This window comes from Eutrema salsugineum, unplaced genomic scaffold, assembly GCF_000478725.1.
Source record: "Eutrema salsugineum unplaced genomic scaffold, Eutsalg1_0 scaffold_10, whole genome shotgun sequence".
Taxonomy (NCBI): domain Eukaryota; kingdom Viridiplantae; phylum Streptophyta; class Magnoliopsida; order Brassicales; family Brassicaceae; genus Eutrema; species Eutrema salsugineum.
The window spans coordinates 4,563,432-4,587,606 of NW_006256908.1; the positions used below are offsets into that span (position 1 = coordinate 4,563,432).

General features: G+C 36.5%; 2 protein-coding genes, 2 long non-coding RNA genes and 2 pseudogenes across 4 annotated transcripts; 4 read left to right on the forward strand and 2 right to left on the reverse strand.

The window, feature by feature from the left end:
• Positions 1-142: 142 nt before the first annotated feature.
• LOC112081536 lies at positions 143-1,257 on the reverse strand. Its single transcript, XM_024148297.1, has 2 exons — positions 1,250-1,257; positions 143-1,037 (listed from the first exon to the last, which is right to left on the reverse strand). The coding sequence occupies exons 1-2, from the start codon at positions 1,255-1,257 to the stop codon at positions 143-145; spliced, it is 903 nt and encodes a 300-aa protein (XP_024004065.1).
• Positions 1,258-2,164: 907 nt separating this feature from the next.
• Positions 2,165-3,324, reverse strand: LOC18027960 (annotated as a pseudogene).
• A 2,113-nt stretch (positions 3,325-5,437) lies between these two features.
• Positions 5,438-6,941, forward strand: LOC112081464. Its single transcript, XR_002896532.1, has 6 exons — positions 5,438-5,551; positions 5,640-5,695; positions 5,866-6,005; positions 6,241-6,310; positions 6,390-6,521; positions 6,600-6,941. It is a non-coding gene; the product is annotated as an uncharacterized LOC112081464 (long non-coding RNA).
• A 10,679-nt stretch (positions 6,942-17,620) lies between these two features.
• LOC18027962 lies at positions 17,621-18,891 on the forward strand. Its single transcript, XR_002896516.1, has 4 exons — positions 17,621-17,824; positions 17,900-18,006; positions 18,310-18,416; positions 18,496-18,891. It is a non-coding gene; the product is annotated as an uncharacterized LOC18027962 (long non-coding RNA).
• Positions 18,892-20,950: 2,059 nt separating this feature from the next.
• Positions 20,951-21,414, forward strand: LOC112081537 (glutathione S-transferase T2-like). Its single transcript, XM_024148298.1, has 2 exons — positions 20,951-21,153; positions 21,207-21,414. Exons 1-2 carry the CDS (start codon positions 20,951-20,953, stop codon positions 21,412-21,414), a joined length of 411 nt encoding a protein of 136 aa, XP_024004066.1.
• Positions 21,415-22,282: 868 nt separating this feature from the next.
• LOC112081538 lies at positions 22,283-23,571 on the forward strand (annotated as a pseudogene).
• Positions 23,572-24,175: the final 604 nt, after the last annotated feature.

A 24,175-nucleotide genomic window follows, 5' to 3' on the forward strand; every position in this document is an offset into this window, starting at 1 on the left:
TTTTTTTTTTTTTAAACCTCCATAGATATATATAATTTTAAAAGTTTCCATACATCTGCACGCAGAGCCAAAAAATATTAGAAATATTAGAACAACAGCAGATATGAGCAGCAAAACAATACATAAGATCAGAGGCCATAAGCTATGAGTGAGGAATCGGTTGGAGCGAAGCCGTGACACTTGAGAGCCCATCACTCTGGAATAATGAGAACCAAGTGGATAGATATGAAGGAGCTTCAGGGTCGATCCGTTGGGCGCGTGAAAGTGAGTCAAGACGAGCTCGAAGCTGCTGTTGGATCTCAACGCATATAGAAGAGGCAGGTCGTGAGGTTGCAGAATGGAGCCTAGAGTTTCTCTCCTTCCAAATCGCGTACATAGAGGCTTGGAAGCAGAGACGAAGAATAATGGAGACTATCTCATCTGGGACTGGACGCTTTAACCAAACAAGAATGTCGTTGAATAAAACCGGTGGAGAGACGCCAATATAGCTGCAAAAGAAGAGCCATACTTGAGAGGAGAAACCACAGTCAAAGAACAAATGCTGTCTAGTTTCATCGTGGTCGTCGCACAGTAGGCATGTCGTCGGGACATTGAGACCCCAGCTGACTAAACGATCCCTCGTGGTCAACCTGTCACGCGCGGAAACCCATGAGATGAAGGCGCGCTTGGGGATACATCCCTTAAACCAAACCTCAGTATGCCAGGGGACCTCGACGGATGTCGGGTATAAAGCCAACCATGTCTCCGACGAAGAGAAAGACATTTTGGCCTGCGATACCCCCGTCTTCCACAAATAAATATCATCCACTTCAGAGCTAATGATCGAGGAAGAAGAGGGCATGCATTGCCTGAGCAAAGAGATAATAGGACTCCTGCTTCTAGACGCAGCGATCCACCAATCCCCATTTGATATAGCGTCTGCAACTACTGCGTTTATAGGCAAACCAGACACCCTCGGCCCACTGTCCCCGGTAATGTCGATTAGCGGACCCAGAGAAGTCCGATTTTTAAAGAGAAGATCGGTGTTGGGGCTTCTTCTTGTTTAACTGATAAGTATTCTTTGAGTTTGATAAACAATTTTCTCCTCACAACTTAAAACTATTCGAGTTTCAAAATTCTCTCACCACCTCTAACTTTTCTTTTTAATAGAAAACAAAAAACTGTAATCCAATGGTTTAGATTAGTCATAGGGTTTAGATTCCTCTTTGTAAACCAAACCATACTTTGTCCAGCATGTACATTAGTGAACCCCTTCATGGGGTTCACCAGAATTTTATATTAATTTTTTTTGCAATTATGAACAGTAATGAACTTGTTATTATTTTGATCCTCCATTAAAGAATTCCATTTAAGGGTTCTTTAAAATAAAATGCTGGGACTTAAAAGATCTATGTGTAGCACATACAAAGTTTAATATTTCAGGAAGAAGAAGAAGCCAAGATATCACAAGGACACAAAAACAACACAAGAGACACAGATATGCTGGAACGTAAATGTGAAGTTGTTTACAATCAAACTTCTTTTGACCCAAAAGCGATCGGAATCAAATACGATTGCAAAATTAACAAAGAGATCCAGGTAAGAACAAGTCGAGCCATAATCGGATCCACCGATTGACGCTGGAGTCGGTGACTGACTTGTATTAACGGGGATCGAGCATTACAGAGTAGGTCGTTGACCTCTGGCGAGGATAAATGCGTTTGACCCCTCGAGTAATTTTTTCTCTGCAAAATTATGCTTGTTTCACGCCCAATCTGCGTTCGCCACGTGTTTCGGATTCGAGTTCTTCAGGGTCGACGGGAAGGATCGGTTCCTCAGAATTGGGCTTTTTTTTTTTTTTTAAACCCAATATACCTATGAACCTGTGCCAAAAAAAACTGACGACCCCCTAATGGACCTGCTCTAACAACCCTTCGTAGTTTGTACACATATATATATCTTGGCGAGTTCCATGGCTCAAAAAACATTTTCAACTTCTAGATTTAAGTTATTAAAGCACATACCCAATAAAATAAAATTAAAAATAAAGAACATGTTCTTCATATGAAAGACAAGATAAAAACAAACTCCCAATTCATGCAAAAAGAACGACGCATATACCATTAAACCGAAGCAAAAAGAACAAAAACAGCATGTCAAAACAAAAAGAAAGACGCATATACCATTAAATCGGAACGGCTAAACAACAGAAGGATTTGTATGCTTCGACAGGAAATGTAAACGCATCGACACAATCAACCTTACCCCAAACCTCACATCCATTGCATCTTGATTCTAAAGAAATCTTGGCATATCGGATTTTGTTTTTCCGTTTGTCATCACAAACATCCCACATGAACAAAAGCTTCCCATCATAGTCAGCCATCTCAAAAACCCTCCCACTCTTGTGCTCAAGCAATTTTCCCAAACCCTTGATCTCTCTCCATTCTTCACCCTGGGTTTTAGAGGCCAACCACATTAATTTCCCGTGGAAAGTGCAACCGTATATCACAGTATCTATCTTCAACCAAATCGCTATGGAATGTAACGTGATACTCGATTTCTCTCTTACTTCCATGTACCATCTTTCAGCTCGTGAGTATACTCCTTTCGGCCTACCACTACGTGAATCTTTCCTTCAAACACACTAATCAAACTGCAATAAGAACTATGACTGAAAATATTTCGTAATTCGCCACGAGGACCTGGCAAGACTGTCCAAGACTGAGTCTTCACGTCAAACACCTCGAACCAATCATCAATCTTGCAACCTCCCGTCACATATATTTTCTCATCGATGACAACCGCACACGCATCTTCCCGAGCCACGGTCATGTTTGGGGCATCACGCCACGTGTGACTACGACAATCAAGGATCCGAACAGCGGAAGACGGCTCCATGCAGACTCCACCGATTATGTAGATCTCCGAACCAACCCTTATGGTGGAATTATTTCTTATGTGAGGAGAATCAGAATAAGCAAAAAATGTCGGAACAACCGAGTTTCCACTTGGATCCTGCTTAAACCTAATCTCCCCACTCTGTTTGGTTGGGGTTTGATTAGGTTTAGCCCAAAGACTAAACCACCTCGGATATGGCTGGTTGTGTAACTGTAAACAGACATAGAAGCATGTTTCGTCGGCTCCAATTTCAGATCGCGTCTTATAGATTTCCATAGAAGATAAGAGAGAGCAGAATTTCTTTGAGACAAGAGAAAGCGACGGATAGTTCCATCTCGAAACACGTGCAAGAATGTTTTCAGTGATTTCGTCTGGAAGTAAAGAAAACGACGATGATGACTGAGGGATTTTTTTCTGCGTTGGTTCGACTTCTTCGGAGACCATGGTCGGCCGAATCTAGAGTAGAGAGGCTGTGTAGAGGAAGGATTAATAAAATTTTAGGGTTAACTACACACGATTATATAGGTGTTTAGGAAAACATTGATGTAACTATTACTAATAAAAAATTTTGATTTTAAACGACCAATAAAACGCAGCTATAGCCTATAGGCTTCTAAAGTGTTTGCATAGGATTTTAAACGACTAACAAAAACTTTTCACATCAACATCCAAAATTGAAAAAAAAAATTAAAAAATTCTAATTTATAAAATTTAATATTGTTAACAAAAAAATAGGAAATAACTAAATAAGGAAGTTACATATAAATTTATATTTATTAACACAAGTTCATTAATATTAGATTATAAAAAAATCTTGATTTGAGATGATAGTTTTAATTGTATAAAAACTATATACATATCTTAAAATAAATAGTAGAATAATTATTTAACGTATAATATTTATATACGCATACTTTAAAAACCACTTACTACAGAATAATTTTACCATCATTCTTTACTACAACAAGGATATACCTGTATAAAGCTAAATTATTTGATACCTGTATAAAGGATATTCTTCATAGGATTTTAAATATATTAGCATCTAAATTTAATTTTTAAAATAGAAATGACCACAAACTAGCAAAAGTTTAACTTATTAATAAGCATATCTAAATAAATATACTAATTACCTCTTTCCTTTTGTATGTAGGACACCATTTTTGCTCCTAGTGGCCTGAATTTCTCTTCTGGATACAAAATAAGTTAAGACAACATACAAAATTTATATGAAACAATAGATAACTTCTGGAATAATATCAGCTTTGAGCCTCATTACCTTTTGATCCATCAAGAAATTGTGAGGCTTAATATTCCTATTATGACACCAGAAAAGTAGTAAGACCGGAGATCTCTCTTGTAACAGGGGAAAACCAGAGAAAAAAATTTACTTGTGCAACACTCCTTGGCCATGGCAGAATGCCATTCCTTTGCATAGTTGTTGGTTTGGAATAATTACAGAATGGTGCATTTGGTTCAATGGACTATGATCAAGTGAGCACATATGAAATGAGAGAAAGATGACAATGACAAAAAAAAAAAGGCTCAAGTCGTCCAAACCTTGACTTGGTTGGAAAAATTCCTTCCAGTTTGACGGAAACTTCTGATGTATTTCTTGAAATCAGCGTCCATGTACTCAAAAACCACGTAAAATGGCTTCTTGTTACTGATAGCATTAAGAAATAACTCACTAGAGACAGTAGAGTATAATAGGAATGTAGCTAACATGGAGCACACACACATTTAATCATGCTACAGTACGCATTAAAGAGGAAACCATCGTATGGAATGCTAAATAATGTACTAAAGAAAGAATTACACACTGCAAAAGATTACCAAGTTGTGTACTTTTGGCTCTTATATTTTTTTTTGTTAGGGATTCTTTTGTTTCGAGTGTTGAGTTTGGTTTTTTATGTGTTGCTCGTTTTTTATGCTATATTTATTTTTGTTGCGTTTTAGCAGTGCTGTCTCTTAATTTTGAGTGGCTTAAAAGCAGTTCCAACAGAGTCTCAAGAGAGGATCGTCTGTAGGCCCGAGGAGTTGATTTGCAAATTTTAAAATTTTAAAGCTCAATTTCCTCGACGTATCAGTCTGTCTCATGGGAGGTTGTTCGGTGACGTGGCGGTTCCTGATTCGCTGCATTTTAGGAAGGGGCAAAAAAGGTTTAGTGGTGGGCTAAGCTTTGCTGTTTCATCGTCTCTCCTTTTATTCTTGCTTATATACCACTTAATCAAAACAGAGTATCAAGATTGGAGGGATAAATTATAGAAGGGTTATTCACTATGTAAAAAAATAAAATAATAAAAAAAAAACCTGAAAATCTCCAAAAATGATTTTAAGGTTGGAGATGGTCTAACACGAGATGCTCAGAGACTCTTCGGTGGGTTCGAGGGACTTATTTGCAATTTAAAAAAATGAGAAGCTCAATATCCGTCTCTTGCAGAAGAGACGCAAGATACCGGAGAGACCGTCTCATGAGAAGATGTTCGATGACGTGGCGGCTCGCGATTGGTTGAATTTTTGGAGGAGAGACTTTATTTTTCGTGTATCATTTCATTTTTCGCGATACAAGTGTTTTCTTTTCTTTTCTCTTCACCGACGACGCCATTCTCCGGTGAGATTCTCTGCTGAGGCGACGAATCGGTTCACCGTCTCTGACACGACGAGCAACGTAAGAAATCCGAACCCATATGCATTTGTAAACGATTAAAGACGTACATGTCTCTCTCACTTCTCTCACTCCTTTAGTCCTTTTAAAGTTTTTGTGATCAGAACTAACCAAGAAGCTCCCTTCGTCGATACAATCGATAATTAGGTGATTTCTCGGATCATAATTATTTTTTGGGAGTTCTGGATTGTTGATTTTCTTTGGGTTTGTTATGTATCTAATTTCATTTCCTAGTGATGAAACCAGTGTTTGAGTGATGTTTCAATTACTACTTGTTTCTCTCCGATTTTGACTTTAGTGTATGGGTATATTAGCAGAAGAGATGGGTTCTGCGAACAAAGAGTACGAGTTTCTGAGTGAGATTGGGTTGAGTTCTCACAACCTCGGAAGTTACGTTGGTGGCAAATGGCAAGGAAACGGACCCGTTGTCTCTACTCTCAATCCCGCCAACAATCAGGTTCTTACATGATTTTTGAACTTATGTTTGAAGTTTTCTTTTTGTTAGAAGAGAATCGAGAGTGATTGTATCTGTTGATCATATTGGGGCCAATGATTATTGTTCTTGTTGATGAAATACTTTATAAGCTGGATTAGTTTTTTTTCTCCGATTGAATCTTGTTTGATTTTTGTTTCTACCATGTGAACGGTTTTGTTCTGTATTTGCATACTGAAATGCTTCACTATCGACGCAGCCAATTGCTCAAGTTGTTGAAGCTTCTCTAGATAATTACGAGGAAGGTTTGAAAGCTTGCGAGGATGCAGGTAAATGACTGAGTGATTTGCTTAGAACCTTTAAGAAGACTGCACAAAATAACTAACAAATTATAGAATATTTTATCAGGTTCCTGCTCCCAAGAGAGGTGGTATAGTGAGACAAATTGGAGATGCACTCAGATCCAAACTTGACTATCTTGGCCGTCTTCTTTCACTTGAAATGGGGAAGATCCTTGCTGAAGGAATTGGAGAAGTTCATGTATGTTAACTCTGCAAAACTATCTTGGCCGTCTTCTTTCAGGTATGTTAACTCTGCAAAACTTGGTTTCTTTTGCAGGAAGTAATTGACATGTGTGATTTTGCTGTTGGTTTGAGCCGACAACTCAATGGACATGGGTTATCTCTGTTGTGCTTGTTGTGCTTGTTTGTGCGACCGTAGTTATATGGACATGGGATAGAACTCCAACCTCGGCCTTTCTTCCACCTGAAAGTCACTTTCTAAAGCCATTACCATCGTTATCGTTTTGATCATTCTGAAACGTCAAAATTTGATATTTGTGGATTATGGTTTTCTTTGATCATATTTCTAGCACATTCATTGTTTGTATACAGTATACCATAATCATTCTTCCAAAACGCCAAAAAATATTAAGTGTTGTATTTGAATGTTTTTTTATCAAATTTTTTATATTTTGTACTTCTATAAATCATCTCTTCCTATATTAATTTGGTTTTATGTAATATAGTTTATGTAATATTTATTATCTAAATTATCACAATTTGCAAAAAAAATATTTTCGAAAAATATTTTTTTTATTCAGAAAAACTTCAAAAAGGGAATCAGGGTTGGAGGTGTAAAAATAAGAGGAGTTCTTCGCTGTTTTTTTAAAAAGAAATATATTAAAAAAACTAAAAAACCCCAAAGAGGGTCTCAGGATTGGAGATGCCTTAACACTACAAGAAAATATGTGAATTCCCGACCAAGCTTTTGGTCGGAACTAAACAATTTTTTCGATGACTTTCCAAGAAAAAAATTGATCTCAATATGGGCCTCGGAAATAAAATTTGTCAAGTTTGTCAGAAAATATCTGAGAAAATTGTTTATCTGTAAGTTGTCGGAATAAGGTGGTTGGAAATTTCTCGGAAGTTTTCCGAAGAATTTCTAAGAAAATAATAATTTAATAACATTTTGTCGGAAATTTCTCGACAATATTCCGAGAACTTTCTGACAAAATCAATCGGAAAGTCACTGATAACACCGTATTTTGACCACTTTTATGGATCGTTTTGAAATACTTTTTCTATGTTTTTAATTGCTTTTAAGTAATTTTATTACGTTTTTCTAGTATTTGTAGTTCCAAGACTCTTTTTAGGTAACTTTGGGAAAAGCTTAACAAAATGGATAGAAAACCAGATTTCAGCTCAGAGTCACACCGTCAGAAGTTCACCCCTGATTGAAGGTCTTATCACCGTCTGATCCAGCTTAAATTTGGAGATCTTAAAGATGGAAGTATCAGCTTTCCAGCACACTTTACAGCTTGGCAATCCAAATGTTCAATCAAAAGATACGCGAAGAACAAGATGTCCCGTAAACCAGCCGACAAGCGTTTCCACCCGCGGCCAACAGACCAATCCCCGCGGTCACAGCCATCCCGACCGCGGCCAGCCACCCATTTCTCGCGGTCACACTCATCCCGACCGCGGCCAGCTAACTCCAACTTTGAAGGCCCATTTCTGAAGCCCGTATCATTTTCCCAGCCTCAATTCCGGAACCCTAGACACCAGAGAGTATTGGAGACTATAAATACATGTCATTTATGTCGTTTTTCAAGAGAGAAGAAGAGAGACGAAATACTTTACATAAATTTTACTTTAAGCTTTGTTTTTAGGTTTTAGGGAGAGAGAGATCTGTCTCTTGAACCCTTGTTCTTTCTTTTTCAATTTCGGTTTCTATTCTACTTTTTAATACTATGTTTTTGATTTCGTTCATCATGTCTGAGTAATTTTATTGTTGGGTTTAAGGGATTTTCGATGGGGATTTATATGTTCGGTGAGGATTCCATGAGCTTTTGAGCCGAATCTTAGAACTTTTTCTTCTGAATTCGTTTTTACTGCATGAGAGTAGCGTCATGAACTACAATCTGATCCAGATGCTTGGTGACACGAAAGTGTTCATCCGGTGTCAGATCTATTTTGGGAGGGCAAAACAAACATAGGAGTAGAAACCTACCTATGGGCGATTTGTGAATGCTGACGAGTCTTAAACATAATGCATCTCTTCTTTTCCAGGGACAGAGTGGAAACCTACTGGTCAGGGTTACTAGAGATAGTTGTCTATGATCACGATAGTGGCGTATTCATACGTCCGTGACTCCAGTTCGAAAAGTTTAAGCTAAGATCTTATCAAATTTACTCTCTAGCAATGTTTTGAATCGTTCGTACCCCTGAGAAAACTTCCCTGAACCCCAGCGCCTCTTTTCTTATAGATTTACACCGATTTTCATTCAAGCTTTAGTCTAGTATCTTTACTCTTTCAATCGATTTTCACTTAGCAATTAGGTCTAGCCGTTTTTCTCGTTTTTACCCTTTTTCGTTAAGTTTAGTTATTATGTCATTTTAATTCCCGTAGTTTCTCTTTAAAATTCGTTTTTGCATTTTAAACACACCACCAAAACCCTCACAAAACTCGCCTGGTTATAGATTTCCTTACTTTATATTTCTTTCGAAGACTTTTGCAGGAAAGATCCTCTTTCCCTGTGGATTCGATCTCTAAGTACTACAATCGATCAGATGTGTACTTGCGGCTATTGATTTCATTTAGGGTAAAACTTGACAACCCTCGACACACACCACATCAGTCACCAGAATTTTTCTGACAAATTTCTGACCAAATATTATTAAAAAATAAATTTCGAGATGTTTCCGAGGAGAAAAAAAAAACTATTTCATAACAATTTTCAATTAACTACCATTAAAAGATTAATCTTTAAACTACATTTTAAATTTTATAAGAATTTAGAATTCCAAAACAATTTCGAGTTAACAACTATTCTAATGTTACAATTCTATTCTAATGTTAAAAAAGTAAAAAAAAAAAACGAAAACAAAAGGTCATCTCATAATTTATAATAGAACAATTATAACAAAAACACACTTTCCTTACAAAATGATTCGTAGTTGTCTAAGTGGAAGTAGAGAGGAATAGAAGAAAGAGTTGTGAGATTGTTATGGCAAAAGTTGTGAGAGTGCAGAGGGAAAGTTACACAGTTTTATAGGCTAAAATTTGATTTTCTAGAAGTTTCCAGTGACGTTGTCTAGAAACCGTAGATGATATGACTTAACATGTTATTGGAATTTTGTCGGAAACGTTTAGTATTTTCTGAGAAATGTCCTATACAAGTTAGAAAATTGTCATAAATTCGTCGGAAAATTGTTAGAACTATCCCAAGAACTTTACAATAAACTCAACCAGAAAGGTCACCGGAAATTATCCGACGAATTTCTGACAAGATATTAATATACTCTCCCATTCTGAAAATTTTTTGAGGAGAAAAAAACATATATATATATATATATATATATTATCTGGTTCCTACAAATTTCTGACATCATTAACAAATTAATTTTCCATATTACATAATTTTTTCAAATAGTAAGATTTTGGACAATTTTTCAAGAATGTATCTCCATCCCTAAAAATTCCGACAATTTTCCTAAAAGTTTTACGACAAAATTCGAGAAATCTTTTCATCGGAAAATTCCGACTATATTTTGTGAGAATTTTGGCAAAATTCTGAGAAAATTTTATGTCGAAAAATCCGATGAAAAGATTCGAAGGAAGTTTTTTACAAATTTTTGAAAAAATTATAGTCGTCAGTTTGGAAATTTCAAAAATTATAGTCGGAATTTTCCAACCACATTTTTTGTTGAAAAGTTTTGTCAGAAAGTTTTATCGGAAATATACATGTTTTCTTGTAGTATAAAGCATATTTGAAAAATACATGTGGCCTTATATATAAATACTTCAAATCATTGAATATGGTTAAATCATGGTTTGTGGATTCTTAGACTTGGAACTTTTAAGTAACGATGTCGAGAGTTTTACATTTTGTAAAGATTTATATACAGATTTAAGTTTAATTTATAAAGAAAGATAAAAAAGATTGTTTCTATTATTGTCCTAAAATAAATTTATAAAAATTAGAAATTGCATAAGAAAAAATAAGGAAATATGAAATACGGGAAAAAACGCATTGCCAAGGAATTATATAAGAAGATATACAAGAAAGGCTTCGCACAAGACATTGCTGACTCAAAATCAAAATGGTTAACCATTACACCAAACTAAAATTTCTTAAGATGCAGCCCAAAAAGTTTAAACATATATATTGTGGCTTGAAGCGAGTGCTTCACTTGCTTTATAGTAGGGACGGGTCTGCATTTTAGTGTGTTTAGCGCATTTATTATGTTTTGATGTGTGTTGAAATTTTGTTATGCTTAAGTGTGGTTTGAGTTTTTGTGCTTCATGGTTTAATTGTGCTTGAGCGTGTTTTCAGATGGTGTGAGAAACCCAGAATGAGTTATACAGATAGTTACGTTATGTTATCTTTCACGAGTTTGCAACTCAAAAGGACGAAGTAAAAGACACGAGAAGAAAACAAAGAGAGATTTTTTTATTTACCTCTGAGTCTCTGACCCATTTGCACCTAAACTTGTGTCTTTTTGCTGCTTAAGAACCTATGGATGAACCAAGAAAGACGAAGAGCGTTTATTTTATTTACTTGACCCCTCATTTACTTCCTCAAACATATGCATGAAGCAAGAAACATGAGAAGTGCAAAGAGAGTTTGTTTATTTACCAGACTCTTCAATTTTTCCGTTGCTGCGAGATTTGATGCTAGTCTTTTGTTTTCTACTGAAGGATCTCCTCTGTTTATAAGAAACTAGGAGCAGGGTTATTATGAAACAAATTGAAAACACAGAACAATAAAATAAAAGTACATAATGAATGCGAAGAATGAACTTACTACAGATTTTACAGAGCTACTCCATGTCGAGATTGACCTTTTCCTCTATTTATCAAGTATGATCTGAACCAGTTTTTGATATGTTGGATTTCTCCTCTGTTTAATAAATAGATGAAAAGAAATTGAAAAGTTTAACTTAAAACTGGTAAAGCAACATCTAAATAAATATACTAATCACCTCTTTCTTTTGGACACCATTTTCGCTTCTAGTGGCCTGAATTTCTCTATTGGATACAAAAATAGTTAAGACAACACACAAATTAATATGAAACAATAATTTCTTTTGTCCCTGTAAACTTCCTAAAATGGCTTCTAGTTACTAATAGCATTAAATATAAAGTATAAGAGGAATAACGTCTAAGATGAATGTAGCTAATCTAGAACACTATATTACGCATTAAAGAGGAAACAATCGTATGGAATGCTAAATAATGTACTACAGAAAGCATCTACACACCGCAAAAGAATACCAACTGGTATACGTTAGCTCGCATCGTTGTGGTCCAGTGGTAGGGAAGGGTTGTGTGGGGTGTTACACCACTTCACCCAGGTTCGATCCTCCCTTGAAACAAAAACATAAATATGTGGAAAGTTTGGGTTTGGACCAAAAGGCCCAAGCAGTTTGCAGTTTGGTGTTGTATTTTAGTTCTTTGAGTGTGGAGTTTGGTGTTTACGTGTTGCTCGTTTGTTGTGCTGTGTTTTAGTTTTGTAACCGTTTATGTGTGTTTTTCTTATTTCTTATGTTTTGATTTGTGTTTGAAATTTTGTTCTGTTGAAGCCTGGCTTGAGTTTTTTTGTTTTGCGTTTAATTGTGTTTGAGTGTGTTTTAAGATATTGTGAGCACCCCATAACGAGTTATAGGAGAATAGAGTATGATAGTTACTTCACCTTATCCTAAACAAGTTTGCAACTCAAAGGAGGAGGTAAAAAGACAGGAGAGTGAACAACGAGAGATTGTTTACTAAGGGCATCTCCATCGCTGATCCCTTTAGTGGGGATCATAAGATTATTTTATTAATTTTTTTTTGTTTTAGAACAGTGATGAGCTTCTCCCTACAAGCGACCTCCAACCCTGAATTCGTTTGGGGTTCATCCGATTTTAATATTTTTTTAAAATTGATTTATTTCTGAAAATAGTTAAACAAAGAAAATTACATTATAAATTTATTAGTTGTAAGAATACACACACATAAACAAACAATTCTTTATAAATCAAAATCAGATTAAAAAATGAAGACAAGCGTGTGTGGTGTTGAGCTGAATACCTTCCCGTGTATCCCTTCTATAGCCTTCATTGACTCCTCTTCTGTTTCATACTGCAAATCCTCTAATTCATTAGTATTCAACTACCGAGATGATCCATAGACCAACAACAACCTGATGACAATAAACAATGTGGATTACCAACCAAATCACTTCATTTCACAGATTATTGCATAAAACATATTTCTGTTTACACGGTGTATAGAAAAGGTTCAACTGAAAGCTATGAAATGAAACTAATTTCCCATAAGAATTTATCCATTTTCAAGATTGTTAACTAGATTGCAAATGTCAGCAGCAAAGGTTGGACATACCATCAGGAATTTTTTCAGGTCCTTTCCTAAAGCAATGCTTCGTAGGATAACAAAAGCTTGGTTTAGTTCACAACCAAACAAAGAACTAACATCCAGATATTTAAATGGTCAAGGCTCTGAATCTTACTTGGTAATGAATGTGTGAGCATTGGACAAAACAGGCCTCCAGGCATATAGACCGAGATTAAAGTTCCTCATTATTCACAAGTTAATAACATAATATTAACCAATAACAGCCAATAAGCAAAGCAGAGAAAATCATCTCCTCCTCGTCATGTCTCACAACCAGGAATTATGATCATAATCTAAACTTTTTCTGTTAAAGAAAGTTGAGAATTTGAAACATACCCGGCAAAGTTTCTGCTTTGAGAGTGCGTCTGATGAGCAAAGGAGGCTGAGGATAGAGACGAAGGACTTCTACAACGATCAGCCGTATGTACCTGCAGAAGCATGAAGCAAAGAGGTCAACAATTCAAATAGAGACCAAAAGATGAAAGAAGATAACTAATGGGAGATAGGACCAGATGTGCGAACCAAATCAGTTATGTTCTATTAGCAAATCCCAATACATCCCTAACAGAAACATCTTTCCAAGTTCATAAAAACCAAAATTTACAACTAAGAAAAGACACACGGTCCAGCGTAAACTGCATTGAGAAATTTGTTTTGCGACCAGGCCATGGATCCTACATGCAAAATCAAAAAAGAAAAGGGAAAACAGCCACCTATTGCTACCAAATATGGCCAATGGAATACCACATTAAATCAGAAACGAAACCCAGATGACAAATCTACCCAATTATATCCACAGAAATTAGAAAACAAAATCGAATGGCAAAACTTGAAATCTAAGAAAACGAAATCAAAGATTCGTCAATGATTAGAAATCTAGATGAGACTGCACCGTTTCTACGAAATCGAAATTCAGATACAGAACAAAGAAGAAGAGAGAAACGCAAATTCTTTACCAGTATAAACGCGAACCGATTTGCACTTGGCAGATTATCGGAAAAAAGAAATGGGGGAGAGAATGAAATTTTGTCGAGAAATTTTAAGGGAAAAGAAATGCCCAATGAAAATTTTTTCTTCCCACTTTGACCAATAATACACCGCCAGCTGTCCGATGATACTGAGTCATACGGGATCAACATGTTGAGTGCAGTCATACGGGTTCATAGAAATGAGCTTGTTTTTAAATTTTTAAATCCAAAAAAAATAAAGGGCCCCACTTATGATAACCACTCATACCCCGTTGGAGATACCCTAACCTTTGACCCAGATTATTTTTTCTTAGCTATTGAATCATCTACTGAATCTTTTGTTTTTTGCTGCTTAAACCTATGCATGAAGAAAGAAAGATGAAGAGGGTCTATATTATTTACGTACCCCTCATTTATTACTTGCTCAAACCTATGCATGAAGCAAGAAACATGAGACGAAATACAAAGAGAGTTTGTTTATTTACCCGACTCTTAGATCATGTCCATTAGGGTATCTAAACCCTTTTTAGACCTGAAAACATAGGCCAAACGTTTTTTTTAAAAAAGAAAAAGGTCTTTTCTCCTGAACCCGTCTCTTAAATAACATACTTAGAGCATCTTTAACGCGGTATTTATAATCAAATCGGTTTCTTTAAGTTCAGAAACGTTTCTTATTTGGGGACAATAAGGAACGTTTCTATAGCCACATGTCTTCATATTATTGGTATTAGAGTTTGGGCGACAAAACATTTTTCGGGGGTAAACCTTTAACACCTGCTCTGTCTCCGGTAACTCCTCGACCACAATCTCAATGATTCACACGATTTTATCGTTTACTTGAAACAGCTCATCTACGAAATTCACCGTGAAGCTCAACAACAACCAGACATGGCTGATTTACGCCTTTTTGCCGATTAATCTGACTCAAAACGGAGGTTCTTCGATTAACTGCAGTGGTGGATTTTCGGATCGTCTTGTTACGGATTTGAACCCAGATTTCGAATCAATCCTCAATCGATTCAGTTTCTGTTACCCAGTTTCCGGTGACGCTGATTTCACAAAACCATTCGCAAACCAATCTCAATCTCTCATTAAAAATCATTATTTTCCTTTGAATTTCTTCACTTTTTCTTTTGAATCAAGGAAAACCCTTTCGAGGTCTCAATTGAATGGAACAAATGGACTTGGAAGGTTTGAAAGAATTACAAGACTGCGCAAACTATCTTCTCGATCACTTTCCAGAAGCAAGAGAGTCTTTGTGTCAACAAGGGAAAAAGAAATGGATCGAGCAAGTGTCTGAAGCTTCAGTAACAATGTTAGATGTTTGCAATGTGTCAAAGGATGTGATGGCACTGGTGAGACATAGCCTGCACGAACTTCAACTAACACTATGCTGCAATGAATCAGACATCAATGAGAAGATCGCAGCGTATAATCGTTATAGGAACAAGCTCAAGAAGGGAACACTCAAGTGCTTAAATAGTTTAAAAGGGTAATAAACGAGGAAGAGGGACAATAGTGACGCAGAGTATAGAGCAAAACATTTTGTTTGTTGCAGAGGTTTTGAAAGCAGTGAGAAGAACTATTATGACTATGGTTGAGTCTCTGTTCTCGCTTGTGTGTATTCTTTGGCTGGAAAGAAGACCGAGCAAAGGTGTGATCACAAATTTTTTTTTAAAAAACGCTTATGAGTCTCTGCCATTGAACAACCTGAAAATATGGGTTTTTTATCCAGATTTCTTATTCACTTTTATGCTGAAAATATAATAAAAAAATAGCTAAGAGATTTAAATGGGTTTTAGCGTTGATGATGCTCTTAACAATCCGTCTCTTACAAGGACGTGGCACTTGGGGATTGGTCGAATCATTTGGAATTTTTAAAGCGTTTTGCGAAATTTCACTCGGGTTTTCCATTCCTTAATCATCTCTCTCACAAGCATTCTTTCGCGAGACTTTTTGGTTTAGTAATTGTCTTCATCTTCTCCAATCGAATTCAACCTCTCATCGACCTGGTGGAAGAGTCGCCGGAGCTCTGTTTGATAATCGATGACAGACACAAGAACAAAATCACAAAGGAAGCGGCCTTGAAGCAGAGAAGATTCCAAACAGCACCGTGATTAAGGTCTCCAAATTGAAGTCCGATTTACGCAAATTAGTGGAGGAGAAATGGGTCGAGCTGTATTTCGCGGAGAGGAGGCTAATGACAATTGTTCTTCGTGGGGAGTGGGGACAGGTACTTGCAGTGTTGTCAAGGTGGCAAAATTGTCAATGGGAAGGAAGGAGATTGCAGAGAATGTAATGGCCGCAATAAACGGGATTGCTGATTTGATTCACTGATCCGGAGTCCACTGTTCAGGTCAGATTCTTACCTGATTCTTGAAACATGTAGAATTGTTTGTTTGAATGATCTAGACTCAATCTAAATTTTGCTTGGTTAGTAAATTGAAGAGATTACTGGAGTAATTAGCATCAAAGGATTGGATTAAAGTATGCGACTCATTGAAAAGCACAAGGAGATTTGCAATTTATCACTCTTCTCTGTTGCTACCCAATTTTGTGAGTATCTACCTTTCTCATCTTAAATTGTTCAATTCAAGTACAAGTATGATCTGATTTGAATAAAAGTTATTTGAAGAACCTCATTTGAAACCAAAACAGCTACTGCAGCTGCTAATGAAAGCTTCACAAGACAAGAAGTTTGTGTGTGAGGAAGCAAACAAAGCACTGAATACGATGGTTAACTCAGTGGCTCACTTGCCTCTTCTGCGTAAGCTTAAAACTTATGTCCGCCACAGGAGGTCGAATGAAGATGGCGTTGCAAGTATTATCATAAGTGGCGAAGAAGATGATGATAAGTATTGTCTTGGTCTTGTGTATTGTTTATTTTTGTGGCTCTGATGATACTTCGGAAGAAAATGATAGTTTTGTTTTCGACTGTGATGGTTCTTCTTACAGCAGCTGTTGGTTTCTTATTAGCTAAGAAGAATGGCAAACCCTGTGATGATGCTACATGAAGATGGTGAACCAACAACAATCTCTGACGCTAAGGAGGTAAACTTTGAGCAGGTGCCAGTAGAGAATCTGATCAAAGAAAGGCTTTCTTCACTGAATTTCTAAGAAGAAGAAGAAGATGATGACAGAAAAAGAGAGGTATCATTATTCCCTTCAGAGATGAGCTTCACTTTCCATATGAATAAATCGTTGCACAGCTGCAATAACAGAGATGATCTCAAAGAATATCAAAGCAGAGGAGGCAGAAAGATTTTGTAATGTGTTCACAAGAGATTTACATACTCACTGAACCTTTTATCGTTGTGTGTTTGGGTGATGTCTTTGATTTCAAATACTTGAATGTGTTTGTAAAGTCTTGACATTGAACTTGGCTTATTTGGTGGCACTAGTTAGATGTCTTCTCTTAAATTTTTTTTATTTTTAAGAACTTCAATGAAGTTCACCAATGGAAGAAGAAAAAAATAAAAGTTCTTCACTGTTTATAGATAAAAAAAAAATCAATAAAATAAATTTAAAGATATTCAAAATGAGTATCACTGATGTACATACTCTTAGAGCATGTACATTGAGGGTTCAGCCCAGCTAATTGGCCCAGTCTCCTATGCAAAATTATTTAAAAATTAATCAAAAATGAGAAAATGTTGATGGAGCGATCCTTAGCGAGGGGGCTGACAAACCCGTCTCTTAAGGGTACGTGGCTCGTTTTGGTTGGATTATTTTTTTTAATCAATTTCTCGAGTATTTTTTTGTATCTCTCATCTCTCTCGACATTCTTCTCTTGGCCGACGAAGATATGTTTATTCTATCATCTTCATCTTCTCTAGGGTATTACTTAATTATCTTTTTTTTGTTGGTGAAGGTTTTGAAGTGATGGGGTCTCTTGTTCGTGAATGGGTCGGATCTCAGCAATTTCCAGCGGCTACCCGAGAAAAGTTAGGTGAATTCTTCGGCAAATTGAAGCCAAAGGTTTGTTTTTTTCCCCTGATTCTTTGAAATCGGTTTCTCCGTTATGCTTAGGACAATGGGGTTTTGTAATTGCAGGATATAAACACTATGACAGTTCTAGTTCTGGGCAAAGGCGGTGTCGGAAAATCATTCACTGACAATTCTCTTTCGGCGTACATGTCGTCCGTGTCAGTCCTTTCCAGGTACATATTGGTTGTTTGAATGATCATAGACTCAATCACCTTACTTGATTCTCGAAACATTTATAATTGTTTGTTTGAATGATCATAGACTCAATCTAAATTTTGTTTGGTTAATAAATTGAAGAGATTACTGGAGAAATTAGCATCAAAAGATTGGATTAAAGTATACGACTCATTGAATAGCACAAGGAGATTTGCAATTTATCACTCTTCTCTGTTGCTACCCATTTTATGAGTAGAAGTATGATCTGATTTGGCTAGCGATATCTTAAGTGCTATTTTGATGGTGTCAAACCAAATCAGCTACTACAGCTGCTAATGAAAGCTTCACAAGACAAGAAGTTTGTGTGTGAGGAGGCAGACAAAGCACTGAATACGAACTCAGTGGCTCGCTGAATTATAGATGGCGGGTATGGAACTTTTCTTCCTTTTCACGTTTCTATAACCATTAGATAAATGATTGTGTTTCTTGATGTTACAATGCTTCAGGGGGTTTGAATCATCTTGCTAAGTCTTGTCCACATGTTTGGGTTGATGTGTTTGCCCTCTTGAATGTGCTCTTTCTCCACCGCCTCCTGACGCTAGCTTTGATGGCTCTGCTGAGAACAATGGTGTAAATGGAACTCTGACCTTGGAGGAGAAGCTTGAACTGGTAGATGGATCTACTGATGTGGTTCAGGACTTGCCTGATGGGGATGGTGAGCAGAAGCAGCAAGGTCTTGATGGCGTTCAGGAAGCTGACGGTACGCAAGCGAAGAGTAATGATGCTTTCTCAGCTTTTGAAATATTAAAGAAGATGATACGTTCAGGTGTTGAAATCAAGCAGTTGTACTTCAAATATTCTCAGCTCTTGTATTTTATTCTTAAAATTCCTAATGGGGTTCACTAATGGAGAAGAAAAAAATACTAGAGTTTCTTTACTATTTTTTTGAAATAATAATAATAATAAAATAATCCTAAGGAACCCAATATAGGATTCACTAAGAGCATGTACATTGAAGGTCCTTAACAATTTTTAGGTGGGTTGCATACTAATATTTTGGGTTAAAATATTAAAAAGGGAGCCCAAGAAAATAAGGGTCAACCCATCGCTAAGGGTTTTAAGGGCCGAGCCATACTGAATCCCTTAAGCGACGTGTCGCATTTTTATTGGGTGGACGAAAAAATTATCGGTTTCTCGCGTGTGGGTCAAAAATTATCCGACACTTGACATTTTCTGAGAAAAAAACACCCAAGAGCTCTCTCCCATGGCGATTTCGAAGGCGAGTGCATGCGATTTCTTGTCAGAGCAAATCGAAGGCGATTTCGACTGTTTTCCGGCGGATTGGGTCCTCGAATCGTGAAGGTTAGTCGTTTTTGAGGGATTCATTGTGTTTTATGCGTATTTGTTATGTTTTCTTCAAAATCAGGGTTTTGAATCGGGGAAAAAAATTGGGGGTTTTTTGTGCTCAATGAAATTTGGCTAATCTCTGGGAATAATACTCGTGAATATAGTTGTTTGAAAGCGTTTACATGAAGATATAGACTGTATTTTGTGTATTGAGGTATATGATCGGTTCTTTGTATTCGGTGAAGTAATTGAGTTGTAATTCTTTTGTTAGTGATGTTAATGATCGGTTGGTGATGTATATGATAGGTTTTGTTTAGTATATGCATATATATCATGTTATTTTGATGATGAAGTTAAAGTTGAAGTATATGATCGGTTGTTTGTAATGAGTTCAGATAGTTTTGAGTTATAATTATTTTGTTAGTGATGTTTATGATCGGTTGGTGCTGTATATGATAGGTTTTGCTTAGTGTATGCATATATATCATGTTATTTTGATGATGAAGTTAAAGTTGATGATGAAAATGTTGTTGTGAATTTTTTGGCGAGTGTAAATGGAGAGCACAAGGAATTCTTGATGATGATGTTACTTCCTTCTAAACTCAGCCCAAGGTAAGTCTTGTTCAAACCAACAATGTATCTTCTCGGGTCTTCATTTTCAAACCAAGACATGTGATATTTGGGTCATATTGTTTGCAGCCATAGAAGTCTGTCCAAGGTCCAATGATCGAAGCAGGCATCCAAACAGCTGTCATGCCTTAAAAGGTTAGTTTCATTCTAAACTTGTAGTTAGCATATTGTTTAGGGTTGATAGTTGCTTTCTTTGTATATGATCGCTTAGTTAGTATTGATTGTAAATGGTGGTAGTTGTTTGTTAGGTGAAGAGTTATGGTAATAGCTGGTGCTTGTTTAAAAGAAACATTGAGTGCTTTAAAAGCTGTCTCAAAATCACATCAAACATCCCAAATATTAACTATTAAGATAACAACTAGTAGCTATCATTAACGCTGGTTATTAAATGTACCAAACTCTTAAAAAACATCACAAATATATAAGGAAACCAACACTCACTAAAACACTAACTCTTTCACAAACTTCTTAACTCTCTTTAACAAATATAGAACTCGCTAAAACACAACTCTTTCACAAACTTCTTAAACACTTGTCTTCTAAAATCACTCTTCTCTTCTAATATCACAAACCCGATCTTCTTTCTTAAACAAGCCTCCTACACACTTCTCTTAACCAAGCCTCCGAAACACTTATCTTTTGAAACTCCTTTTACTTCTTAAAACCGACCAACATGGATTCTATGAACCCAAACGGTAGCTCACAGGGGTTTGTGAACCTCTTAACAAGTCAAGAGGAACACACACTCTGTTTTTCGCAGAGTGTAGACCTTGGTTCATCTCAAGTCCCAATTTTTTCAAGCCAACTCTTCTCTCACCCGAGTCCTGCAGCTGATGAACGAAAAGAGAGGAGGAAGTGGTCACCTGTAGAAGATGTTGTATTGATAAGTGCATGGCTCAACACCTCCAAAGACTCATCATCAGCAATGAACAAAAAGCTGGTGCTTTTTGGAAAATAACAGAATCTTTCAACAACTCTAAGAAGATGGAGAATGAACAAGATAGAGAGGCTGGTCAGCTCAAACATAGGTGGCAGCGTATTAATGACCACGTTTGTAAGTTTGTGGCTTGTTATGAAACAGCTTTGAAACAGCAAAGCAGTGGACAAAATGAGAATGATGTGATGAAGGCAGCTCATCACATCTTCTACAATGATCACATGTTCAAGTTCAACCTTGAACATGCTTGGCAAGAACTCAGACATGACCAAAAGTGGTGCTCTGTTTCTGCTGCTAAAGAAGGTGGAAAGCCAAAAAGAAGGTTGATGCAACTACAACTCATTCTGAAAGCTCACAAACCCAAAGCGTTGATATAGAAGAAGGCTTCGAAGGAAGCAATAAAGAGAAAAGGCCACAAGGAGTTAAGGCGGCGAAGGCTGCAAAGATGAAGGGAGTTCACACAGGCGGTCAAGAAGGAGAAGATGATATGAAGAAGCTAAAAACCATGTAGGATCTCAAGGACAGAGACCTTGCCATGAAGGATAAGATCACTAACAAAAAAGTGCTTAACAGTCTTCTCCTTAAAACCGAACCATTAACTGAGATAGAAAAAGCTTTGAAGACTAAGTTTATTAATGAATTATTGATGTAGTTTTGGTGTATGAACCAAGTTGATGTGGTTGGTTTTTTATCGGATATGTATGATTTATGTAGTTTGTGTTTTATGTTTGTGTCTTTTTAAGGTGTTGGATGAATCGGCTATGTAGTTTTTGTGTTTGTTTTTGATGTCAATGTAGTATGTATGTTGCTTAACTTAAAATGAATCGGTTATGTTAATTTACATTCTTCTTGTTTTTGTTATCAATATATACAAGTATGCAAGTTTTAAAGCAAGCTTTTGTTACATTCTTCTTCTTAATAAAGCAGGTTTTTGATGCAAGTTTTTTCATGAGTGGTGGGAGCTTGAAGACCGTTGCTTTTGGTCTGAGAGATGGACCTACAAGGATAAGTGGTGGGAGCTTGAAGACCGTAGCTTTTGGTCTGAGAAATGGACCTACAAGGATGAGTGGTGGGAGCTTGAATATCAGAGCTTTTGGTCTGAGAGATGGACCACAAGTATTTGTAAACCACAAGTTATGTGTTTTGGAATGTAAGGTTTTGTATCTTCTTTGTAATCTACAAGTTATGTGTGGTGGTTGTAAACTCTTATCTTTTTTTGTAACACATTTTAGTTCAAGCAATTCGTCAATCTCCTCTCCTCTTCTCTATTTATAGCTTTCAACCTCAACATAGTTTACTCATCAACAAATATTCATCTCCTCTCCTCTTCTCTAAATATTTTGTCCAATATTCTCAATCAAATTATTTTTCCACCAAATATGGTATCATCTTCCAACAATGATTCGGATGATTCCTTTGATGAAGCGTTTGATGAGGTCTGTGATCAAGCATTTGATAATATGTTTTACGCTATGTTAGACCGTCAAACCGCAACGATGCAGAAAAAGAAAAAACGTGCATATATAGAAAGAGAACGCGAGCAAGGCCACAACCGTCTATGGAATGACTATTTCTGTGAAGGTTCAACATATTCGACGTCGTTTTCGAATGAACAAGGAACTGTTCATGCACATTGTTGATCGCTTGTCAAATGAAGTTCCATACTTTCAACAAAGAAGAAATGCTCATGGAAGGTTTGGTCTATCCGGACTACAAAAATGTACGGCAGCAATTCGTATGATGGCATATGGTTGTCCGGATGACGCGGTTGATGAATATCTCCGTCTAGGTGAAAGTACTGCACTTGTTATGCTTGAAAAGTTTCACTAAAGAAATAATTCATTTGTTCAGAGATGAGTACCTAAGAAGACCCACGCCCGCAGATCTTCAACGATTACTCGACGATGGAGAGAGACGGGGATTTCCCGGGATGATAGGAAGCATAGATTGCATGCATTGGGAGTGGAAAAATTGCCCTACCGCTTGGAAAGGGCAATATACACATGGTTCTGGAAAACCGATAATTGTCTTAGAGGCGGTAGCATCACAAGATTTTTGGATATGGCACGCATTTTTTGGACCTCCAGGTACTTTAAACGATATTAACGTACTTGAACGTTCACCTGTTTTTGATGACATATTACAAGGTCGAGCTTCCAAAGTTCAATACTAGGTTAACGGACACAAGTATAAGATGGGATACTACCTCACTGACGGTATTTATCCTAAATGGGCAGCTTTTATACCAACTATTCCACTGCCTCAAGATGATAAAGCATCATTATTTGCTACTTGCCAAGAATCTGCCCGAAAAGATGTCGAGCGTGCTTTTGGAGTTCTACAAGCTCGTTTTGCAATTGTAAGAAATCCAACTCTTTTCTGGGATAAGGAAAAGATTGGCAATATTATGCGCGCATCTATCATATTGCACAATATGATAGTAGAAAATGAACGGAATGGCTACACTCAGTATAACATAGAAGAATTCCAACAAGGAGAGTCAAGCAGAACTTCACAAGTGGACTATGAGTACTCTACAGAGATATCGTCAAACATCAGAAACCTTATCGGCATACGAATTCAAATCCGTGATCCAAAAATACATGAACGCTTGAAGAGAGATTTAGATGAAAATATATGGAACAAATTTGGCAATTCTCAAGGGTAGAACTAAAGGTTTTACAATTTAAATATCTATATTTTGAATTTTTATAATTTCATGTACTGTTTTATAATCTTGTTTTATATGTAATGAATGTTTAAATTAAAAATTAAGTTAATAAATTTTTTAAAAAAATATTAGTTTTTTATTACTAAGCAACTCTTACCGAATCCATTAATGAAACACTTAATGATAAAAGTTGCTTAATTATCCTTAAAACAAAAAAAGTAGTATAATAATCTTAAGCAACTTTCTCCAAACCCCTCTAATGTACATGCTCTAATGTACTTGGTGTTAGCTGCTAAGAATATGATGCTCAGTTTTTGTTTTTCTGTTGAAGGACCCCCTCTGTCTTAAAGAAAGACGGAGCAGCGTTATTATGATACAAATTGAAAACACGGAACGATAAATTAAAATTCACTTAATGAATGCGCAGAATGAAACTTACTACAGATTTTACAGAGCTACTCCAAGTAGAGATTGACTCTCTCCCCTGTTTCTCAAATATGATCAAAACCAGTTTCTTTTTAGTCTCCTCTGTTTTATTGATAAGGATTTTTGTATGAAGTAGATGAGAAGGTTCAACTTTAAAAATGTTAAAAAAAAAGCA

Excerpts from the sequence above, each read along its gene's own strand:
- LOC112081537 (XM_024148298.1), top strand. The coding sequence starts at position 20,951 with ATGGAGAATGAACAAGATAGAGAGGCTGGTCAGCTCAAACATAGGTGG. Across the intron at positions 21,154-21,206 it reads TTCAACCTTGAACATGCTTG|GTGGAAAGCCAAAAAGAAGG; the intron begins GCAAGAACTCAG and ends CTGCTAAAGAAG.